Consider the following 22,713-nt stretch of genomic DNA (forward strand, 5'->3'; position numbering starts at 1 on the left):
GACCTAATATATGGACTCACTTAGGCCATGCTCACTCATAATCTCATGTGTTGCTGCTTATGGTTTAGGCACGCAGTATTTTTTTTTTATTTTATTTATTAATTAATTTTTTCCCCCAGAGCCGAACAGCTGCCTGTTGAAGCAATTTCGCTTTTCCGCTGTCTGTGAAAAATGCCGTGTGTCAGAATTCCTGCTGATAATCGAGCATGCCGTTCTGTATTTGCACTCCACACAGAGCTTTCTCATGGTCATTTTGTGTGCTGGAACGATCTGTTGATGGTCTCCATGGCGAAACACATTGTCCATCTTGTTCGGGTTATGTGTAAATAGGTAGGAATGTGTGTTTTTGTGTGTGTGTGACATCCGAGAGTCAGTTTGGAGCACAATATCATTTTGTCTGGGAACGTAATTCGGAAAGCCGTTTAAGAAAATAGACAGCACTCTCCCAGATGATTTATTTGATCAGTTTTAACTGGATCCAGTTTCTAACTGGATTTATTTCAATTGGAAACACGTATTACTGGAGCTGGTCTTACAAAACGTAGGGTGTTCTGAAGACGAAAGCCGATGGGAGATTGGGAAATATGTATGACTAATGGTAAATAGATATTTTATTATTTGCTACTTTTTCCATTCCTTTTTCATTCAGTGTAATAATACTTCTCGCTTTTGTCACATTTTGCATAATCATACAAGCTAGATTCAGTTAGATATGCGCTAGTGAGTCAGGGAAATACACCCCAGAATTATTGGCACCCTTCATGAAATTCAGTGATATTTTGAATGTAAGCAGGAAGACAGATCCCTCTTCCTCCTCCTCCCAGTGAAACACTACTTTTCAAAATGATTGGCAACCCATGGTTAATATTTGTCCCCGTAGTGTGTAAGACGATTAAACATTCCAGGACATTTTAAGCTTTTAAGCTTCTTTAGATTGGTGCATGTGGATGCTCTTTTCAATTCTGACTCCCGAGCTGTTGATTTTGGTTGGTTGGTCGTTTGGAGTCGTTCTTTTATAACCAACGGCCAAGTTATAACTTCCTGGCAGAGGTCAAATATTTCCCACTTTGGTGAACAAGGGTATAAATACAAGTACAAACAATTGATCATAAAGCAGTAACCTTTATGAAAAGAAAAAGAGCAAATCCAATGCACACACTTTGTTCTCAAGCCTACTGTGATTAGACTTGCCATGAACATGAGAACATAAACACAATTGTCCATTTGATTTATACAATTTCTGTCATTTATTTGAGGTTGGAGTGTAATTAGCTGTCTTTTATAAATCTATTATTTGTGCTGCTGCTGTTTTATGGCAGTCTACACACAGTTCATATTTAATATGATATATAAGTAATATCCCCAACCATGATCATTTGATGAATTCAAATTTAAATGATGTGAGGAACACTCTCTAAGTTCAGCCTTATATGAAATATCTGAAACATATATTTTATATTAGTTCAGATCACATAGCAGACTCTCGCTATGAGTTATGTGCTTACTTCCAGAAGGCACAACTTCGTATTGTTATTGCTCATGCTTGGGATTCTCCACTTGTTTCCTTCATGCAGTCCTCCTGTCTTACTGACAGTTACTTGTTTTTCTGTGTGTAAGCATTTAGAAGCAGTGGCTTTTCAAGAATGACTCGTTGTACGAGGTGACTAGTATTCCATTTCAGTTACAGCACCACGGTTGTGATGGTCCCTCTGCGCTCCTTTGTGCTGAGGAAGAACATAAGATTAGAAAGATATGCTCAGGTTGCCTCACACTTTTGTTGAAATTTTAATTGCATTGTTAATCTGGTTAAAGTTTATTGGGCGGCTGTGGACAGAGCGGTGGTAGAGCGGGTCGTCCACTAATCGGTGGGTTGGCGGTTCGATTCCCGGCCCACGTGACTCCACATGCTGAAGTGTCCTTGGACAAGACACTGAACCCCAAGTTGCTCCCGATGTCAAGTTAGCGCCTTGCATGGCAGCTCTGCTACCATTGGGGTGTGTGTGTGTGTGTGTGTGTGTGTGTGTGTGTGTGTGTGTGTGTGTGTGTGTGTGTGTGTGTGTGTGTGTGTGTGTGTGTGTGTGTGTGTGTGTGTGTGTGTGTGTGTGTGTGTGTGTGTGTGTGTGTGTGAACCAGTGTAAAGCGCTTTGGATAAAAGTGCTATATAAGTGCGCCATTTACCATCTTATGTGAGGAGACATGTGTTTCGCATTTTTCGAAGGAGTCTCCAGTGTCGGCGCGTTATAACCAGTCTCTCCAGAATGTTGCGGTTGCAGAAATTAACGAAAAATCAAGGAACATTCAGAGGAGCGTGTGATTTTATTGATTGATTTTTATTTATTTCAAAATTGTGAAATTGTCATTCTGACACGTCTCTTCGATTCACGTGCGTCAAACACGAGTACAGCTAAAAAGTCTCATTTACCAACAAACATCACTGCGGAAGCCCGTGCAAAACAATTTCGTGCGATTGCGATTTCGCCAATTCCAGGAGTTTTCCACCAAAAAAAGCGCACAAAATCTCTGCATCACAAATTTTGAAAAAAGCTGCAGCAAAATCAAGAATTTTTGGCCGTAGCACTCGTACAGGACTTTTTTTTTTGTGTGTGTGTGTGTGTCAGTCAGTATAAAGCTGTAACTTCACTCTGTCCAAGAGTTGCAGTTTCTTGGTAACTTTTTTTTTTTTTTTTTTTTTTTTTTTTTTTTTTTTTTGGTCTTGGTAACTTCAATAGGCTGGTAAGGAAATGAAAGTTTATAGCTGTTATAACGAAAATGAAAGCAGGATCTAACTTGTTCTACAACATTCAGTGTGACTGTAACTGGATAAAAAGTAGAATGCGTCATTGGCAAATCGCTGTGGTGTACAAGTAGTAAGCTTGGGCGTGGCATTTTAGGGAAACGCCAATAAAAGGAGCTTCGCTTCGCACACACCACAACACACCACCTCATTGTTGATTATTTTCCTATAACAGTACTCCGCGAAGTTGTTTTTATTCCTTCTTGAATGAATGATGAATTGTAGCTTGTACATAATTTATTGCAGCTGCCAGTAAGAATGAAATCTCCTCCTCTGATGAATGATTCATAGACAGGATATTTAATTTAGCTTTTTTTTTGGGCGATATTAGTCATACATGGGTTACGTCTCAGTGCAATCGCGGTCATAAAACCAATTCCAATTGTTATTATGGTGACAGAACGCCTCAGGTGTCTTTCCAGAAGCTCAAACGTCACCAGTTTTTCGGTCCACGAGCAGCGGTTCGGTTCGGGAATCAAACCGGTTCCGCTGGCCGAGTCCCGACTCTTTTACAGTGGAACAGCTCCAGATTAGGCAGCGAATCCGGGACCAGAAAAACACCATGTGTTTGTTTTTGACAAATTGAGGGCGAACACGAAGCAGTGTTTATGCAGCTCAATTGAATACAGTCGGCATTTGTCATTATGACTTTATTAATAGTAAGAGCATTAGTGCATTGTGTGCCTTAGTTAAAGGTTAACTAATATATTTACTGGAAATAGGAACTGGGTGTGTAAGCAGCTGGAGCTTTGCTTAATGTGGCATATTTTCGGAGGTTCAGGTCGACCTCGCTGTCTCACTGTTGCCCTGGATCATGCGTGTAGTGTTCGATCTATTACTCAACAAGGCCCAGAGTTCCCTCGTGTTAGAGCTGCTGGCAGAACGGTGCTACTTCCCATACACTCGTTTATCAAACATTCTCTCACTCTCTCCTCCACATGCTCTTATACACAGTCTATTGCTTGTACAAAGTATGTAACAGAACAGAAGTAGTCAGGTCAAGTAGGCTTTGTTGTCATTCCTGTCATAACATGCGTTGTAAGGAATGAAATCTAGTTCCCTCAGAATTGCAGAGCTACTCGGTGAAAGACAAGATAATAACTTGTATTGACCGACACTGCGAAGTCAACAAACACAAACAAGAAATGATAAACTATCCAATAAACAGCGTAAATGATAACAGGAACTTTCCGAACGTAACTATAAACTCCACATGCCCTTTTTTTAAATTAATAAATAATGCTGCGGTGTAAAAGCAATAAAATACATCAGGATGTGCTCTTATTGGATAATAATCAACTTCAGCAGTCCGTACAGGATTTCGAAGAGTTTTTTGTGATTGTTGCTGCCAAGAATGCTTGATTTTTGCTGCGGCCTTTTTCAAAATCTGCGATGCAATTTACGGAATCTTTTGTGCTTTTTCGCGGAAAACTACTTGAATCTACTTGAAATTGCGATCGCACAAAATGGTTTTTCAGTGTTTCACAGTGGTGTTTGTTGGTAATGAGACGTTTTAGCTGTACGTACTCATGTTCAGCGTGAATCAAAGAGGCCTTCGGCTGAATGCGTGTCGTGATGTCACATGACGCGTCTTGGCCCAAACCTGTGGTCGTTTTGAAAAATCGCGAGCGCCTTGATTTTGCGTTCATTTCTCCGATTGCAAAATCGCTACATCCTGGAGGGACTGACTTGAGGTTGCCAATAGTATCTCCGCTTCACATCAGGGCTGGTCATTGATTATCTTTCCTAGAACAGCACGCCTCAGTGTGTTTTATTCCTTGCTTATTTTATCGACTCGCTCTCTAATTCATTTTTGTATTCGGATGTATGTATGGATGGATGGATGGATGGATGACTTTTAGGGATTCCACACTTCCTTTGAGCTACCTTATCATGGTAGCTAGCAGTACTAGCTTGTTCTTGTTTTTTTTTGTTTGTTTGTTTGTGTATTGTGATTTTTAACCTAGAATATTGTTCATGCGTGATGTCTGAGCGAGCATCAAGACAATTGTTCGTGTTTTTTTTGTTTTTTTTTTTCCATCCGAGAGTAAAATGAAGCCAGAGGCTCTGTGACTGCTTCCTGCCTTGACACTTTTTAAAGCAAGAGCTAATTGCATTTACAGCATGTTAACCGTGAGAACTGTCTCGTTCTGCCTGTACTGTTCATGAGACATGCGAGTTACGGTTAAGCTTCTTTCCTTTGATTCATGGCGATCGGTAATATCTCTCTCTCTCGCTCTCGCTCTTGCCACATGAGATGATGAGAAAGTGTCGAGTCAGATGATAGGACGCCTTAGGAAGGTGCATGGGTTATAAAATTAATCTTCTAATGGCAGCTCTCATCCCCTGTACCCCGTGTCTGTTTGACAGGCACGGGAACGTTTGGCAGGGTTTTTCTGGTCAAGGACAAAAAGACGAGGGAATTCTTTGCCCTGAAGGCCATGAAGATCCCAGACGTCATCCGATTAAAACAGGAGCAGCACGTTCATAACGAGAAGGAGGTTCTGACAGAGGTGAACCATCCCTTCCTCATCAGGCTGTGAGTGCGATTTGGATTTCAAACACACCATGTAAAATCGTAAAGTAGAGGTCGACCGATTGATCGTTTTTGCGAATGAATTGGCACGATGACCGGTCGCTGGAACTATCGGTTATCGGGCAAAAATCCACACCAATAGTTTTTTCCTGGTTGTAGCTGTGAAGGGTCCACTGTCATTATACAGTACGAGAGCGACCTCTAGAGGCGAAGTAATAACTATCACTGATCAATTTTGTTGTGTTATTTGAAGTGTTTTTATTTATTTATTTTTTTAAATTCATTTTGGATGTCTCTATTTTTATTTGTTATTTGGTGTGTTACTTTTTGGTTCAGTTTGGATGTACATCTTTTATTTACTTTTAATATTTATTAATAGTTAAGCATACATTGTAAAAACAACCAGTTGATTAATCGGTTATCGGCAGGTACCGCCCAACTTAATTATCGGTATCGGTAAAATCCACTATCGGTCGACCTCCATCTTAAAGTTAAGCCGAATCTATTGACATGCAATTCAGTAATTATGCATAATGAAGCATAATGGTGCTATACACCCTACCTAGTGCCCTAGGTTGATTTCTAAACTATCCAGGAAATCGAATTAATCACATATAAAGCACGAGTCTGAATACAGACAGCAAGTTTCCCTGTCTATCTATTCATGCGTGTTTCTAACTTAAGTCCCTGAGTGTGTGAGTGAGAGTGTGCATTCTGTTGTTACAAGCCGCAGTTGTGTGTGTAGGTTTTGGACGCACCATGACGAGCGATTCCTGTACATGCTAATGGACTACGTGCCAGGCGGCGAGCTGTTCAGCTACCTGCGCAAACGCGGCCGCTTCAGCAACAGCACCGGACTCTTCTACTCGGCAGAGATAGTGTGTGCCATCGAGTACCTGCACTCCAAAGAAATTGTCTACAGGGACCTGAAACCTGAGAACATCCTCCTGGACAGGGAGGGCCACATCCGCCTCACCGACTTCGGCTTCGCGAAGAAACTTTCAGATAGGTACGCAAATGCTACGGTTTCACACACTTCTTTTCACATAGAGCTTTATTATTAAGTCGAAATCAAATTCACGTGGAATTGTCCTCCAGCAGTTTAGCGTAATTACACCCAATCCTAAACAGGCTTCTTAAGACGTCCTGTTATTTGGTGTTTGAGCTAAACATTGTGGGATAATAGAGCTCCAGGGGTGGATTTGGTAAACCTGACTTACTGTATACATTGTTTTAATCCTAAGAACTATGTACACCTTAAAATGTCTTTACTTCCTTCCTTCCTTCCTTGCTTCCAGCAGTTTCCAGAATTCCTTTATGCACAAAGAAGGGTTGTTTGTGTCCTTTGTGTGTGTGTGTGTGTGTGTGTGTGTGTGTGAATTGTTTTTTTTTTTTTTTTTTTTTTTTCTTTCTAAATATTATGTAGCTGTGATGTTTTTCCCATCAGAACTAAAGTACTCATAATGACGACTATAAAGATCTTGGGGTCAGACGGTCACCCTCTTATACCCTCTTTCATCACAAAAAACAACAAAACAAGAGTTAGTCAGCCAAATCTTTCCAAACCCCTCAGTAGTGTAGTCAAGGTTTGAAAAAGGTTACAAACATAACGTTCCTGTAATGTTCTGAGAATGCGTCATGATATTATAGTTATTTGTTTTATGCTGAATTCAAATGTATCATCCCACTCTGATGTCTCTCAGTGAAGTGAAACCCACTGAAGTTCAGTTAGCGATCGATGCTAAGTGTGTTTCAGGTGTAATTTTAGTCATGCGGAGCATTTCTTTAGTAATTTACCAACACATCTGAGGTAAATGTTGATATTCTCAACGTTCTTGTAATGTTTTTTTTGACATTCTGCCTGCACATTGTTTATATTTTATACTTTTAATGGCTGTGTGGTCGCTGGTGAAATCGTGAGCCTTAAGTCATAGCTAGTTTTATACTCACGGTCGGTGTTTTCTGGTTGCCTAGCGACAGTGCTCGCACGGCTCACAAATGTCGCAGCAATGTTAATACGCATGACGTGGATTCGTTCTGAGACCTGCCACAAAACGCGACCAACTCACGTTTATTAATCAGAATTATTCCACCAGTGTAATATTGTATATTATCAACCTACAAATCTTTTAAATAATCCTACAGTATTTTTCAACGTTGGGATCAAATTTTAGACTGCTGCTTAGTCACATTAACCGAGTGCGTCTTTTGAACGACAAATATAAACTTGGAGTCTGAGTAAACGCATGAAGATGGATACACCACGGCATGATACAGCGGAACGAACAGGGAAAACATTTTATGAGGAATTAAACATGCTGGGGGTGTGCTGTTCTTGGTAAGTAATCAACGACAAGGTAGCGTAAAGCCTGCTGATTTGAAGCGTTACTGTCCACACACCGAAATGATTTCCAATAACAGCACATCCTGACGTACATCCTCTTGTACCACAGCAACTTGTTGTTGTTTATGTATTAATGAACAACCTGTGGTAGCTTTTTTTTAATCTATTTATAGTTACGCTATTGTGCTGTCGTTACTATAGAAACGATAACGTATTACGTTACAACATTCGCATGCATAAAACAGTGATTTTTTTCATACAGGTGGAAGTACCATAGGGCGTGGGGAAAGGCAAAAATCATAATAAAGGTTAAACAGGTCCTAATATAATGGTTATATAGTTGATCATAGAGCCATTGGTTGCATTATAGGAAAGAAATGTTCTTAAAATGGCATGGTTCAGAAAACGAACATTCTGCCATCTTAAAACTGAACAGCTACGATATGGGAAAGCATCAGTATTCGTCGTACATACAATGCTGTAAAGGTAATAAAATACATATCAGGCTAGATGTTATAAGAGAGGTTTAATTTTTTTTTTTTTTTTTTTGCTAGAAGACTCTTACAAGGCTTGTAACTGCTCGGCCTGTCTGCCTTCACTGTAATTTATTCCTGAAGAGAGAGGCACCAGTTTCTAAATAACCTTGGTGAAATTGAAAACTCTACCAGCAGGGGCCCTGTAAGTATCACTCAAGTTGAGAGAAAAAAAGAAAAGGAAAAAAAAAAAGCTACCTTTGGGTAGGGGGGGGAGTGTGTGCGTGTGTGTTATATGCAATGCCGAGTGCCGCAGTGTTTTTTAGTCCAAGCTGACCCCTGTGGCATGTAAATATATTGGGCTGCGATTTAATTTTTGCCCATTACAGACCAGGGAGACAGGAATAGCTTCGGAGAAGGATGCTCTCCGATGTGCAACTGACCCACTTATAGAAATGGAAAGCATGAAACGAGGAACAACGAAAGGTGAACGAATTCTGTAATGTATTGATACTGCCCCCCAGTGGCTGCTGTTTGTTATTGCTGGAGACTATGTATCTGATCAGTCATCTACATGTATGTATGTTGTTGGCTGTCCTGATGCTGCTTTCCAAATAATCACCACAGCTTCCTTGCTACTTCTTAAAAAAATAATAATAAATCAGAGTTGCAGAGGTTTATCTCATTCTAATATCTCTCCTGAAACTGCTGTCACACTTCATCCATTCTTTTCTGCTTTTTTTTTCTGTCTCGACACTGTGCTGGGTTGAACAAATGGTGTATTAGTCGCCCGAGTTTGGCATCTATAGTAAAGCTTGTACTCTAAGACCAGAGTGTAAAACTTGGCTTCTGCCGTCCATTTTTGACTGAGCAAGTTTTTATTTCTCGCGCTCCAGTGCTCAAATTCCGCTGGGTAAGCATCTTGTGAAGGTAGATTCTGGTATGTTTAATCACAGACCGACGTGACAGACGACCGATCACAGATCTTTTTCCTCAGCCCGTTCCGATTCAGTGCCTGTATCTCGCGTCGAAACACTCATTGCGTCACGTTGTTTAAAAGTTAGTTTTCTCATGTTACACGGTAGCCAATCGGATCGCGGCCAGGAAAGCGTACAACAGATATCCGACACGAGACTACCGTGTGAGACTTTCATTACTCTGTCACAGCGGGTGATGGATCGGTGAAGACTCTTGTCACGATGTCGTCTTTGCATCCGATGAGGACATGCAAGCGTGTGGACGTGATGATCTGAGCCAGTAGTGCTCTTTGGGTGGAGAAGTGACTTGATTACCTTTCCCCATCATGTTTGTCTTGGTGAGAGTATGGAGTAGCTGAGGCTGGATACAGACGTATGACGTGATGGAAAAATCAGGAAATCCGTATCTGTATGTTCCAATAGACAATCATAATAAGACGTGACGCACATACAGCATACTATTTCCATTCAGGGTCACCAGGACATTTCTGGCTAATTCACAACATCCAAAAGGGTGTGGGAGTGCTTGTGAATATGTGTGAGAGAGAGCGAGAGAGAGAAGGAGGGGTAGACCTTTCCCAGCGTCCGTCCCTCTGCACACAAAGGCACCATCACCACAGCAACTAAGCGAGTACATGTATCTAGATGGCACCAGCCGCTCTCCCACAGCTGAGAGAATGAAACCGAGGCCAAGCAGCACCGAGGGGTACCATTTACTGCAGACCTTTTCCCACTTTCCACGTCCACACGGACAGAATCTCAATTTGGACTCGAGTGCTCTTCAAAAAAAAAAAAAATTACATCCAGTCGCCTAGAAACACTCCAGACACGCTGAAACTCTGAAGTCCTGCATTTCATGCTGGCGAGAGTAACATTTGGACAAACCGGACGTCTGCTTTCGGATTTGGTTATAAGCGCTAGGAGTGAATCAAACGCATAAAATTAAACCGGGAAGTCTGTTTTACTCGAATAGCGAATTTTCATACGTAGCGACCAATAGGGATGGGCGATATGGACTTAAAACTACATCGCGATATTTTCTGGTGTTCATTGCGATAACGATATCCGTGACGATATTAATATAGTATCGTGCACCGCTGTTTTTGGCTACAGGTGATCGCTGTGATCTTGAGCGTCTCAGAAACACGAACATTGATCTAAAAACAAAACAGATTGTCCGTAACCAAACCAGTTCCAGATTGTCGAGGTAGCTCCTCGTTTAGCGATGAACTGCTCCTCGGCTTCACGTCCGCCACGTCTCACGTCTGCACGTGAGCTGCGAAACGGGTCGCTCACAAACACGTCATCAACTAGGCTTTATCGTTATCATCACAGGAAGACTAATTCTTATTGTGGGGAGAATTTCTAATAGTATTTCGCAAACGATAAGATATCACCCCATCCCTAGCTAACAGAGTAACCCAATCCCATTTGTATGTAATGTTTAATTAATATATTTGATAATGCAAGCAAGAACTGGGGTGAAAGTATTCCCGAGCCTGATTTGCATCAAGGCTTGTCGCCTGCAGTCACATGCATTTGTGTCAATTATTTTCCAGAAGGCAGCTTATTGACAAAAGAAAGGGGGGAAAAAAAAAAAACAACTTTTGTAAGCAAGGTGTTTTATGTAGCTGCACCTTAACAGGATTTAATCGAATGCCATAGAGCCTCGGTTTGCGCTCGCAAATACTGCGGATTTTCTTCCAGCTATCAAAACACACAAATCCGACAAGCTGCTAGTCAGCACGGTGAAGAGGTCGTCTCTCTGCGGAATTACCGCCTTGTCTACTGCCAGTCAAACTGCCAGGATGTTGAGACGCGAGAGCTCTCGCATGGGTGTAAATAGTAATCAGAACGCTTTGTGATGAACGATCAGCATGTTATTAACACGTCGGGTCGAGTTGAAGGGTTTATTGGCGCAACTGAGGCACAGCTGCTTCAACTTTTAAACCTGGATGCATAAATGTGTACTGAAATTCTTTTCTCCATAACCGAGCCGTATAAACAGAGCTGTCAGTTTATTCGCTACGCCGATTTGGTATTTAATAACGTTTTAAATGAATTTTTATTTCTGAGTCGGGGGTTTATGGAAAAGATGATGTACTCTGCACTGATTTGAATGCTTTGTTAGGTGATAGACAAGCGGCCCTAATAGATGGAATAAACTGGGAATACACAGCACAAGTTTGAGGCAGAGGCCTTTTATTTGTCATGTACATTCTTTACATATTGGGGTCAGAGAGCAGGCCGTGATACAGCGCCCCCTGGAGCAGAGAGGGTTAAGGGCCTTGCTCAAGGGTCCAACGGTGGCAGCTTGGCAGTGCTGGGGCTTGAACCCTGACCTCTTGATCAGTAACCCAGAGCCTTAGCCACTGAGCTACCACTGCCCCTTGTCATATTGTAATATATCTCACACTCTATTCAATCTACACAGAATATAGGATGGAAAATTACCCTTAAACCCACTGACCTCACTTTAAAATACCCATCATATCCTATATTTATCTTGATCACTCGCGATATAAATATTATTCATGGGAACACAGCCATAGTCCATTATCAACACAATTGTGCGTGTGTAAATTAAAGGTGAAGGGCAGGTTATAGTGACTCGGGTCTCCTTTTTGTTTCATATTTTGTAAAGTCCAATCATTTCGAACACTTTTGTCTCCTACTGATATTTTCAGATCAAAATTCTATTTCGTAAAATAAATATGATGTATATGTGTATCATGTAAAAATGTCAAATCATGTTTCTTTGTCACCTTTTGTTTGGCTCTGTAGGACGTGGACTCTGTGCGGCACGCCTGAGTATTTAGCTCCAGAGGTAATCCAGAGTAAAGGTCACGGCCGGGCGGTGGACTGGTGGGCTCTGGGGGTTCTCATTTTCGAAATGCTTTCTGGGTGAGTGGGAAAAGGCATACGCACACACACACACACACACACACACACACACACACACACACACACACACACACACACACACACACACACACACACACACACACACACATTTAGACAGAATTAAGTACATGGGTTATTGGTTGTCGTCAGTCGTTTGTCTCGTTAATACAGCTTTTAGAGCATCAGTGGTTTATCAGAAAGAAATGCTGGAACAATATGAGCATGGGACGTGTTCACCACGAGAGGGCAGCACTCAGCCGAGTTTCTGAGGAATGTCGGATAAGACAAACGTGGACCACGGGACATTCTTGTAGCACAGTTTTCTGAAATGAGAAATAACACAAACCTTAACCAGAAAGGATTAGACAGAAATGGACACATCTGGCTGCGTTCCGTTTCTCGAAAACAGACTGAAACAATTAAGAAATGTTGTATTGGAATCATGAGTGAAAAATCCAAATCGGTTTCCCGCAAATGTAAAATATACCAAGATGCATGTCCATCAGCCTGACTGTTACAGGGTCCACTCTTTCACTTTCTCTCTCTCTCTCTCTCTCTCTCTCTCTCTCTCTCTCTCTCTCTCACACACACACTCCCACTCACTCTCTGACAATACATCTTAAACATGTTTATTATTATTATTATTATTATTATTATTTGGAAGATTTTTGGCTTTTAGTATGAATATGTTCGCCTCAAGGTTATCTATAAACTACTGTGCTCCAAAACAATGACAGAAGTCGCATTGGGGAAAATATATGTATTCAAATTTACAGTCTCTCTCTACAACCAATACGGATCAACAATTTTGATGACCTCATTCTCATCAGATTTTCCATCCAATCAAACGCTCACTAGAATTCGAAGTGTCCCGCCCTCAACATCATAAAAATCCATGGTTCTAACTGTCACGTACGGCTTAGCCTGGGCTGTGAGGGAAGGTAAAAGCTATTGGCTGTTTAAAAAGGGGGCGGGGCCACTCCATATGTCCCACCCTGACTTCAGTGGAAGTTTTTAGGTACTTTACAGGGACTTTAAACTCGTATACAGTTTATGCAAACACTGGGTGTGCTATGTAAGCGACAACAAACACCACCCTGCTAACAAAGGCAGTGTGTGACAATTGCAGCTGTTTCATGGCTCAGGACAGATGCATCTCCTGACATCTGGCCCGGGTTTATCTGTTTTCGAAAATGATTTAATTATTTAAGAAGAGTGTAAGTACAACAGCTGGTGCAATACAACATAACTGGTCAGTGTTCCAGAATTCCCCCCTCAATACTCTCAGATAATGGCACTGTGTCATATACTCTACGTGGAAAAGGTCAAATCTAGAACCTATAATTGTCCTTTTGATAGAACCTCAGAGGTTCTATGTAGAACCTGTAGTTCTATGTGGTGAAAAAGGTTAAAAACCAGAACATTTTTGGAATCTATGAACCCTTGAAGAGAGGGTTTTTTAAGCGTGTAATTCACTGCAATATCAAATCCACATTTTTGTTCCTTTGGTCAAGATTTATTTTTTTTAATTAAGATTTTTATCAAAAGCAAGTTGGTTTTATGGCTTCAACGTGATACCAGGTTTAATACTCAGCAAAACAATTGTTTAGATAAACAGTTCAATAAGTAACTGCATCATTTTCTCTGATCTCGTTCTTTCTTTCTTTTTTTTAAAAAAAAAAAAGAAGAAGATAATTGTGTTATGTCTGGTCGATATTTAATATCGTCTAGACAACCAGTACAGGCCTGGAGTTTTATTTATGGACAATACTAGCAACTTGCATTGCAATTGCAATATTAGTGAGACCGATCATAATTAGATATTATCCCCTGATTGTTCAGTGCTTGGTGAAATATTAGTCTGCGTCTGGTCATAGATGTTGCTGTTATTTTTCAAACCTGACCTCCAGACACCCCTGTAAGCACCCTCCCATGACCTCTGTACATGGCTTCACAACACAAGCGTTTCATTTCTGGTTGTCCAGCTGCGAAGCCCAGCGGTGCTACCGTTCTCTCTGGTCCTGCTTGTTACGCTCGTACGAAGACGAATTACCTGGCCGCCATACGGTAACTCAACAGCTCTGTGCTTTCCTTGGCATGAAAGGAGTTTGTTCAGAAACTATAATACATCCAGCATCCACATATAAATGGTCCTGTCTAATGTTCCCCACTGTTCCATAACAAACTTCAAATTGAAATGATTCTCAGTGCACAGCTTGTTTAAATCCATGGTAGCTCTGCATCTTGGTTCAAACAATATCATACAAATGGTTTCCTAACAAATGGTTTAAACAGTTAAGTGAATTAATGGAAAACACATCCGAACCACCAGCGTAATGACCTCCTGAAAAGTGGGTAACTGGAGCCAGGTATTTCAATCAGCGTAGGTTGGGTTTGACCCTGATATAAAGCCAACGCACACATTTTTATGGGTGTTGTATGCCTTGGTTCTTGAGCCTCGGCCTGTCAGTTTAAACAGAAATGTCTTTGGCGTTCTGGAGATCAAACATTTGGAGATTTCACTGGCTATGTGTCTGCCATGTTTGTTTTCCTCACTCACCCCCAACCTTGCAACCTGATTGTTCAGGAGGTTAAACACGGTGTTTTAAACTTTTGAGTCTTTCTGTAAAGCTGCTCTAAGATGCCATCTTCAGACTGGCAAGCTGGTTCCTGGTCCACAGTACTGGAAAGCACTGAATGTGGAGCTAAAATGACCCCTTTGAGTTACACCCCAAGAATTAAACGTGTGAAGTTCGTAATGCTCTGGATTTTCTGCAAAAGTTGCTGAGAACCTGAAAATGTCTCTGTGGTGAAAAACCATCTTAAGAGTTCTGGAGATCCTGAAAAAGTCCCTATGCTGAAAACATGCCTAAACTCACTTAAAGGTTCTGAGATACTTGATGTGTTCCTAAGATGGAAACCAACCTGAAAAGATCCTAAAAAGGCTCCTGCAAGGTCATAAAAAAATTTTTTTTAAAAAGTCTCTATTGCAAAAACCCACCTAAAGTTCCTGAGAGCCCCAAAAGGTTCCTGTAGTAGAAATCCAACTAAAAGATCCTGGAACAAGTACCACTTAAAGTTTCTGTAATCCTGAAAAGGCTTCTTCAAGGAGGGTGCGTGGTGGCTTAGTGGTTAACCTCACACCTCCAGGGTTGGGGGTTCGATTCCCGCCACGGCCGTGTGCGCATGTGTGGAGTTTGCCTGTTCACTCCCATACTCCGGTTTCCTCCCCCAAAGACGTGCATGGTAGGCTGATTGGCATGTCCAGAATGTCCGTAGTGTATGAATGTTTATGATTTGTGGCCTGCAGTGGATTGGCACCTCGTCCAGGGTGTACCCCGTTTCGTGCCCCATGCTCCCTGGGATAGGCTCCAGGTTCCCCGTGACCCAGTAAGATAAGCAGTATAGGAAATGGATGGATGGATGGATGGATGGATGGATGGATGGGCTTCTCCAAGGGAAATCCCCACAGAAAATTCCCAAGATCCTGTGCTAGAAACCAATCTAAAGTTCCTGTGCTCCTTCAAATTTTTTCTACTGTGAAAATTGATTTTGAGTTCCTGCGAATGTTTCTGGGATCCTGACTAGCTTATCTGATCATACAGTAAGCAAAACAAATCAGCACTGGTCTTGGCTAGGATATTGCTATCTGTCCTGGAGTAACCTGCATGCATCATAATAACCTCGACAGGTTCTCATTACTGCTTGCACAATAATTCACATCCTAAAAACTGTAGAAAGTCCATTAATTACTCACAGCTGTTAAAACCAAAGAGCAACTCTAGTGAATACAATGATGTCGTTTCAGAAAAGCGAGATGTGTCGGTTCTTTTTTTTTTTTTTTATGACCGTGTCAGAGAAAATGCTCAGCTTTGTTCGTTGAGCTGAAGAATAATGTGAAAAGATGGTAAATTCATTTGGTCTTCAGTGATCACGATCACTATGACCATTCAAAGCACCAGTGAAGGATTTTTAACTAGCAATGCCCATAATGTTGATATTGCCAGCTGTTGGTATCGTGGCAATCCATTTAAGAAACTATATTCTCAGATTAATTTGTCTGATGAACCTGAGTTTGACATTGTTTATGCATGTTTTTACAGCAGTAACTTCAGCTCCTCCATCTGACCTTTCTCTGTTATAAATGTGCTATACAGCTTCTCCCAGACTACTGCGTAGTGGAAAAAGTGAGACCCACCCGTCTTACTCCTCAGCCTCTTTAGAAGTGTTCAGTCCTGTGAGACAGAGACCCGCTCTTGGCCCTTGGCCTTTTTTCCAGTCCTTTAGAAGACAGTCTCGCTCTTGCTCGCTCTCTCGCTCGCTCTCCCTCTCCCTCTCCCCCCTTTCCCTCCTCGTCTTGCACACACTTATAGACTCATTCAGGTTTAAGTGGCTTATAGAGCTCTTCTGTCTCATGTGTGCTTTGTCAAAGGCCTCATAACGGTTCTTCAGAAATGTAGCAAGTGTTTCATGAAGAGCAGTTTCCTGCCTGGTGCATTTCGCATTGCATAAATATAGAAGTTTTCCTGGTTGTCTGCATGGACCTGGCAAACACGCAGTTAAATGAGAGTATAAAAATTCACCTATTTGCAGTTGTGCACTGGTGCCGATATTTTTAATATGCCTGTACTATTGCACGACGTCATTTGTCAAGTAAAAATTGGGATCACAATTGGGCATCTGTCAGTTGCAGTGAAGGAAGCATGGTCCATGTTCTTCAGTCCCAGTCAAGATGGCATGGACTTGGTACCGGACAGTTACAGTTGAGAAGGCATGGCCTATGTGCCTTTGGGTTCCAGTAAAGGAGGTGTGTCCTCTTTAGATGGCAGTCCCATGGAAATGGTGTGGCCTCTGTGTCAGTCCCAGTGGAAGAGGTGTGGCCTCTGTGTCAGTCCCAGTGGAAGAGGTGTGGCCTCTGTGTCAGTCCCAGTGGAAGAGGTGTGGCCTCTGTGTCAGTCCCAGTGGAAGAGGTGTGGCCTCTGTGTCAGTTCCAGTAAAGGAAGCTCTATCATTTAGTACCAGTGGAGGAGGTATGGCCTCTGTCTGTCAGTCCTACTGAAGTAGGCGTGGCCTCTCTGTGCCTTTTGTTCACAGTAAAGAAGACATGGTCTCTGTGCGACTTCCAGTCCCTGTGAATGAGTGTGGTCTCTTTGTTTTTTGATCCCAGTGGAAGAGGAACGGCTTCGGTGTCTATTAGTCCCAGTGAAGGAGGTGTGACCTCTCTGGCTTTCAGTCCCAGGAGGAGGCATGGCCTCTGTGTTCCTTTTGGTCCTAATAAAGGAGACATGACCTCTGTGTCCTTCAGTTCCCGTGAAGCAGTTGTGGCGTCTGTCTGTCAACCTCTCTTGTCCCTCACATTGCTTCCTCTTTGATCTTTGAGGAAATGGAGATTTCCAAGCTAAGGACGTGTTATGGAAACCTCTACCAGTTGGCTCCAGGGTCCAAATAATGTGTCTTCAGCACTAGAGTTTGATCTCTAAAACATCAACCGGTGTTCATTTCAGTCTGGTCAGACTTTCAGGAGTGGAGTCATAATAATGAGTAGTTTTACACTGCCTCTGGTGAGAAAAGTTTGCTTTGATGCTGTACTAGAGTCTACTGCACTCACATTAAGTGCTTCCACCTGCTGCTCTTGCCTGAGCCAACTGTCAACATGCGTTAAGTCCATGCGTCTTCAGGCTTATTATACCCTTATGCAGGTGTAATAGCACCACATGCCGCTGTTTGTTCTGTTCCAAGTACGAAGGAGGACAGAGAGTTGGGCTTTGCCATCCACACCCACTCTGCTTAGTTATCTTTCTGTCTTTCTCATGCTTTTTCGGCGTTCCCAACAACTGGGGTGTTTAGAAAAAGAACGTTCATGTTGCATAACCCAAATGAATTCATTTCTTTCTACTCTGTGTCACGAACTCCTGGTTAAAACGGCTTGAAAAGTCTCATTGTTTCTCGCCATTTTTCATCTCCTAGCTTTCATATATTCGCTTTGTGTTGGCAGTCTGCCGCTGCTAAATCCATTACTGTAACTAAGCTATATGACTTCACACAAAGGCCTCAGAATGGAAGCCCACAAATCCCTGATCCGAAACCAGTTTGTCTTTTCTACACTGTTGGTATCCAATCCAAGCTGTTGGTGGAGCTGATCTTGATTGAACAATACATGTAGCGAGTTTTGTAATAAGTTTTGTTAGACAGTGTTATGATATTAAATACGATATTCTGTCAACATTCCTCCAGCCAGCTGATTTAGAGTTGGCTGTTCTTATTTGTTAGTGATGAAATAATTCAGTTGATTTAAAAAAATAATTTAAAAAAATGTATTTAGAAGTTGGTGACATTTAATAGTGTACGATAGGTTGAGAAATATGACCGGACCGTTTAAGCCTTCATACCCATCCATTTTCTGTACCACATATCCTACAAAAGGTTACGGGGAGCCTAGAGCCTATCCCAGGGGAACTCGGGGCACGAGGCGGGGACACCCTGGACAGGGTGCGAAACCAATTGCAGGGCATTATCTCAGTCACACACACTCATTCTCACACTATGTACAATTTGGAAATGATAATCAGCCTACACAGCGTGTATTTGGAAAAAAAACCCGCAAATTTTGAAAAAGGCCACAGCAAAATCAAGCATTTTTGGCTGCAGCAATCAGCAAATAAAAAATTCCACAAAATCCTGTATGGACTGAGTGACTGAAATTGTTCCACCCCTTTCCATATTTGACCCTCTAAATTTCAGAAACCCTTCCTTATCTAATGAGCATATATAATGAACAGGAAGTTATTTTGGCTTAACTGCTTACACGAGCAAGGTGAATTGGGTAAGACGAGAAATGTTGCGTTAAATATCCGAGACAAAAACATCACTGTGAGTAAATAAATATGAATTATTACATTGTTACAGTCTGTGTGATTTTTCTTTGTATAGGAATACAGCATTAATTCATACTGTAGTGGTAGTGTTCCTTTCAGCAGCATGGAGCAGTAAAAAATGACCGGATCATTAGACTCTAAATGGCTTCGAATACTAAATCTTGGAAGTAAATCAAATTTGAGTTTAAATTTGACAGTTAATAAATTGTAATTTCGTATAGTGTGTGTGTGTGTGTGTGTGTGTGGTGAAGGATTGGGTGTAAATGTAAATGCTGGCAGGGTAATGATCTGCAGTCAGTCCTGGAGAAACGCTCAGAAAGCAGATAGTGTTCACACTCCTGTATATGAAACGCGCACACACACACACACACACACATCTCTCTTGCGAGAATTTTAGGGAATAAGTTTTGTATTTTGTGTGATTCAGTGTGAAATAAGGAATTGACAGACATGCTGGGCTTTAGAGGTCAGCTGAATCGAGGCGCCAATATTTTTCAGTATTGGAAGAGGCATTAACGTAACTGAGCAACCGGAGACACATCATTTGTTACTTCTCGTCACTTTGCACAGATTTACTGGATTCGGTAGTCCTGCCAACAAGACCGAGAGCTCTGTGTTAGTCTTCATCACTGGTCTTTTCTCTCTTTTTTTTTTTTTTTTTTTTTTTTTTTTTTTTTTCTTTCTTTTTTTCTTTCCTTAAACGGTAATTTGACTCGAGAATCTTTTGCAGTAGGAAAATAAACAGATTATAATTTATTTATTTTTTTACGTTCATTTCTAAGCAGTCAAGTCAGTGTTTTCTATTTCAGAGTCTATGGTCTTCACACTAATCACTCTATGCCACTGTGTTATGTTCGCAGGTACCCGCCGTTTTTTGACGACAATCCCTTTGGCATCTATCAGAAGATCCTGGCAGGAAAACTGGAGTTTCCACGGCATCTGGACTTCTACGTAAAGTAAGCTCGAGCCGAAACGATGCAAAGACAAATGAACGCAGCTTAATTACACGTTCTCCGTTAACAAGGTGACGAGAAAGGACAGAATTGGCTTATTCATCAAGTTGATTCATTTTGCTAATACGTCGTCTTGTAGATGGCTTTGCCTCTGCGACCTGTACATGGCTACCCGAAGTGTAGTCGCGAGACAAACAAACACACACACACACAGCCACACTCCCACATTCTCATCAGAATGTGCTGCAATCTAATCTGACTAATGCTGATGTGAACCCATTAGCTCAGGCCCGAGACAGCTGCAGCAGCGGAATGCACACTTGTTACTCTCTCTCTCTCTCTCTTTCTTTCTCTCTTTCTTTCTCTCTCTCTCTCTCTCTCTCTCTCTCTCTCTCTGTACTGCTACCAACTCTTCTTGCACAGCCCTTCTATTCACACACTATACATCAGGCTTATGCAGTATGGAGAGATGACTTGATGTGTGTTATCAGTCATCTTAATACACTTTCATGAAGGGAAAGGAAGATTGATCAGGCCAGCAGGTGTTCCATTTCATTTCACAGCATTACTTACGGCATTCCTCATGAGCCTAGAGCAAGAATCGTGAAATTTTACAGCATCGTCACGTATAGAAGACGCTCGGCGGTTTGAGTCCAGCTGGTCAGGAGGTGAAAGTGTTAAAGAATGAAAGAGTTAAGGATATAAATCCCTTGTTCGGAAAGAGCAGCTAATTAAAACCGATACAAATACAGGTATGAATAGAAGATGTGCCATTTTTACATTTTTATCATTTCTTTATTTATTTATTTTCCTTTCCCTTTTTATTTATTTATTTATTTTTTTATAAGAAAGCATGCCCACACAGGGTATCCGGTGGAGACTAGAGGTGAGCACAAGGACTGGGTTCCCATGAGACGCAACAAAAAGTCACATGATCGGGAGGTTTTTACTTTCATGTAGTGTAGGCACATAGTGGTAGGGTTCGTATGCAAAAACACAACCTTCTGGTTTAGGCCACACCCACTTTGGGTTTAAATCCAAATACAGATACAAATATCTGGAGCACTAAACTCGTACAGCCACCACTAAAGATGGCGTGTGATGGCTTATCTATACTACACTTGAGTAACAAGTTGAAAGTTCGTGATGGATCACTTTGATGTTCAAGTGTATAAACGTTTTTGTACTTACCTGGAACTCGAGTGCTTTTTATAAAGGAATTCAGTGATCATTAATCAGGAAAATGTTAAGAATGTGAACGAGTTGAATTCCCTAGAAGACCAAGTCAGATTCTAGTACAATTAATGTGAAATGATTGGGAGTGCTTATGGGTGAACAGAACCGCACAATGAAGCGACAACACACAAGCAGAAAGTCAACAAAGAAACACACGTGTTCAGAAAATAAGAAACCAAAGATGATATCCTTTGTCAGATGAATGGTACAATCCTATATTGTGCCGTTTATGAGTAAATTAGGATCAGATTCTGAGAACATGGCAACAAGTAGAGAGAAAACGAAGATTATAAACCAACTAAAGTGTTTTGAAACAAAAATTCCTCCAAGATGTGTTCGTTATACCACAAGCACTGTTGAGAATTCTCAATTCTGATTGGCCAGAACTATGAACAGATAAAACCTACATGTCATTTTGCAATAAATAAAATATCCTTAGCTTTGGCAAATAGTTGTGAAATAAAATACTTGATGTTATTGGACGGTTGTAGACATTGGGGCGGTAGCAGATATTTTGCTGATAATGTCCAAGCTTGTGCTAAGCTTTTACGCTATCGGATGTGTAAATTTCATGTCGTTTCGGCCAAACGAGAAGCTTTCTCCAGCCTAATGTGACCATCCAGCACAGTACCTGAACACATTAGCATTACATCTTACTTTCCCTATAATACATCATTGGGCTTCAGGGGCTTCAGCACACACTATTGATGTTTGAAGGCACTTGGCGGAACTTCAAACACAGAGCGAGACCTTTTTAAGGCACGTGCGTTTGTGTGAGTGGTGTTTTCGACAGCGCTAAGTAAGCCAGACGTTGGTCAGACAAAAGCTGTACGTCAGGAGAGGCTTGAAAAGACAGACAGACAGGAGAACATCCATGTGCGCCAAGCCGTGTTAGGATAAGACCGTTGCAAGCGCACATATCCGAGGCATCAACTTGACAACGTAATAAGCAAAAGAAATACGAGGCCCTTCTACTACAATCAGAATAATAATAAGATACTTGGCACATTGAGGCATGATGAAATGAATATATTCATACGAATGTGATTAGAATATTACAAAGGCAGCAATAATTCATGCACGTGGCTACAGGTAATAATCTTCCATCAGAAAGCTGATTTTATTTGGAGTTATCTCTGTGGATATTCGTTATGAGAAATGCCAGTGTTATCATGAAACACTACTACTGATGCTACCAGTATGTCATCAAACAGACATGGAAAAAATATATGCCGTTTTTATTCCTCGTAGATCAAAGAAAGTTGCCAATTTGTTTATTAAAGAATGACCTCATATATTTTTTTTAGCCGTTTATATTTACTTTTAAACGTCTGTGAAAGGGGTTGGTTCATGTTATCGCTCACAGTATGGCAGCTATAAACAGTTGTTCCTTCACCTCCCACTCTTTCACTTTCTTCTGAAGTTAACAAGACAAAAAAAAAAAATTGCAGTGTCACGTTACCAAGAAACCGTCTTCTCTGGCAGAAAACGTACCGTTGACACTGAAGACTTCTTCTATAAATATCTCCTCGCAGAAAACATAACCATATCAGTGTTAAATAATAACGCGTTATTTAACCAGTCCACTATACTCTGTACTCGTCCCTGAATGAGCCGTTAC

At 41.3% G+C, this 22,713-nt stretch overlaps 1 protein-coding gene across 1 annotated transcript in view; it reads left to right on the forward strand.

Moving 5' to 3' along the window:
• Window positions 1-22,713, forward strand: part of prkx (protein kinase X-linked) — a 40,217-nt gene that overhangs the window by 9,410 nt on the left and 8,094 nt on the right. The window contains exons 2-5 of the mRNA XM_017458090.3: window positions 5,165-5,333; window positions 6,076-6,339; window positions 11,909-12,028; window positions 19,764-19,859. Coding sequence (XP_017313579.1) covers window positions 5,165-5,333; window positions 6,076-6,339; window positions 11,909-12,028; window positions 19,764-19,859 — 649 coding nt within the window. The remainder of the gene's footprint in view (window positions 1-5,164; window positions 5,334-6,075; window positions 6,340-11,908; window positions 12,029-19,763; window positions 19,860-22,713) is intronic.

This window comes from Ictalurus punctatus, chromosome 26 (genome assembly GCF_001660625.3).
Source record: "Ictalurus punctatus breed USDA103 chromosome 26, Coco_2.0, whole genome shotgun sequence".
Taxonomy (NCBI): Eukaryota; Metazoa; Chordata; class Actinopteri; order Siluriformes; family Ictaluridae; genus Ictalurus; species Ictalurus punctatus.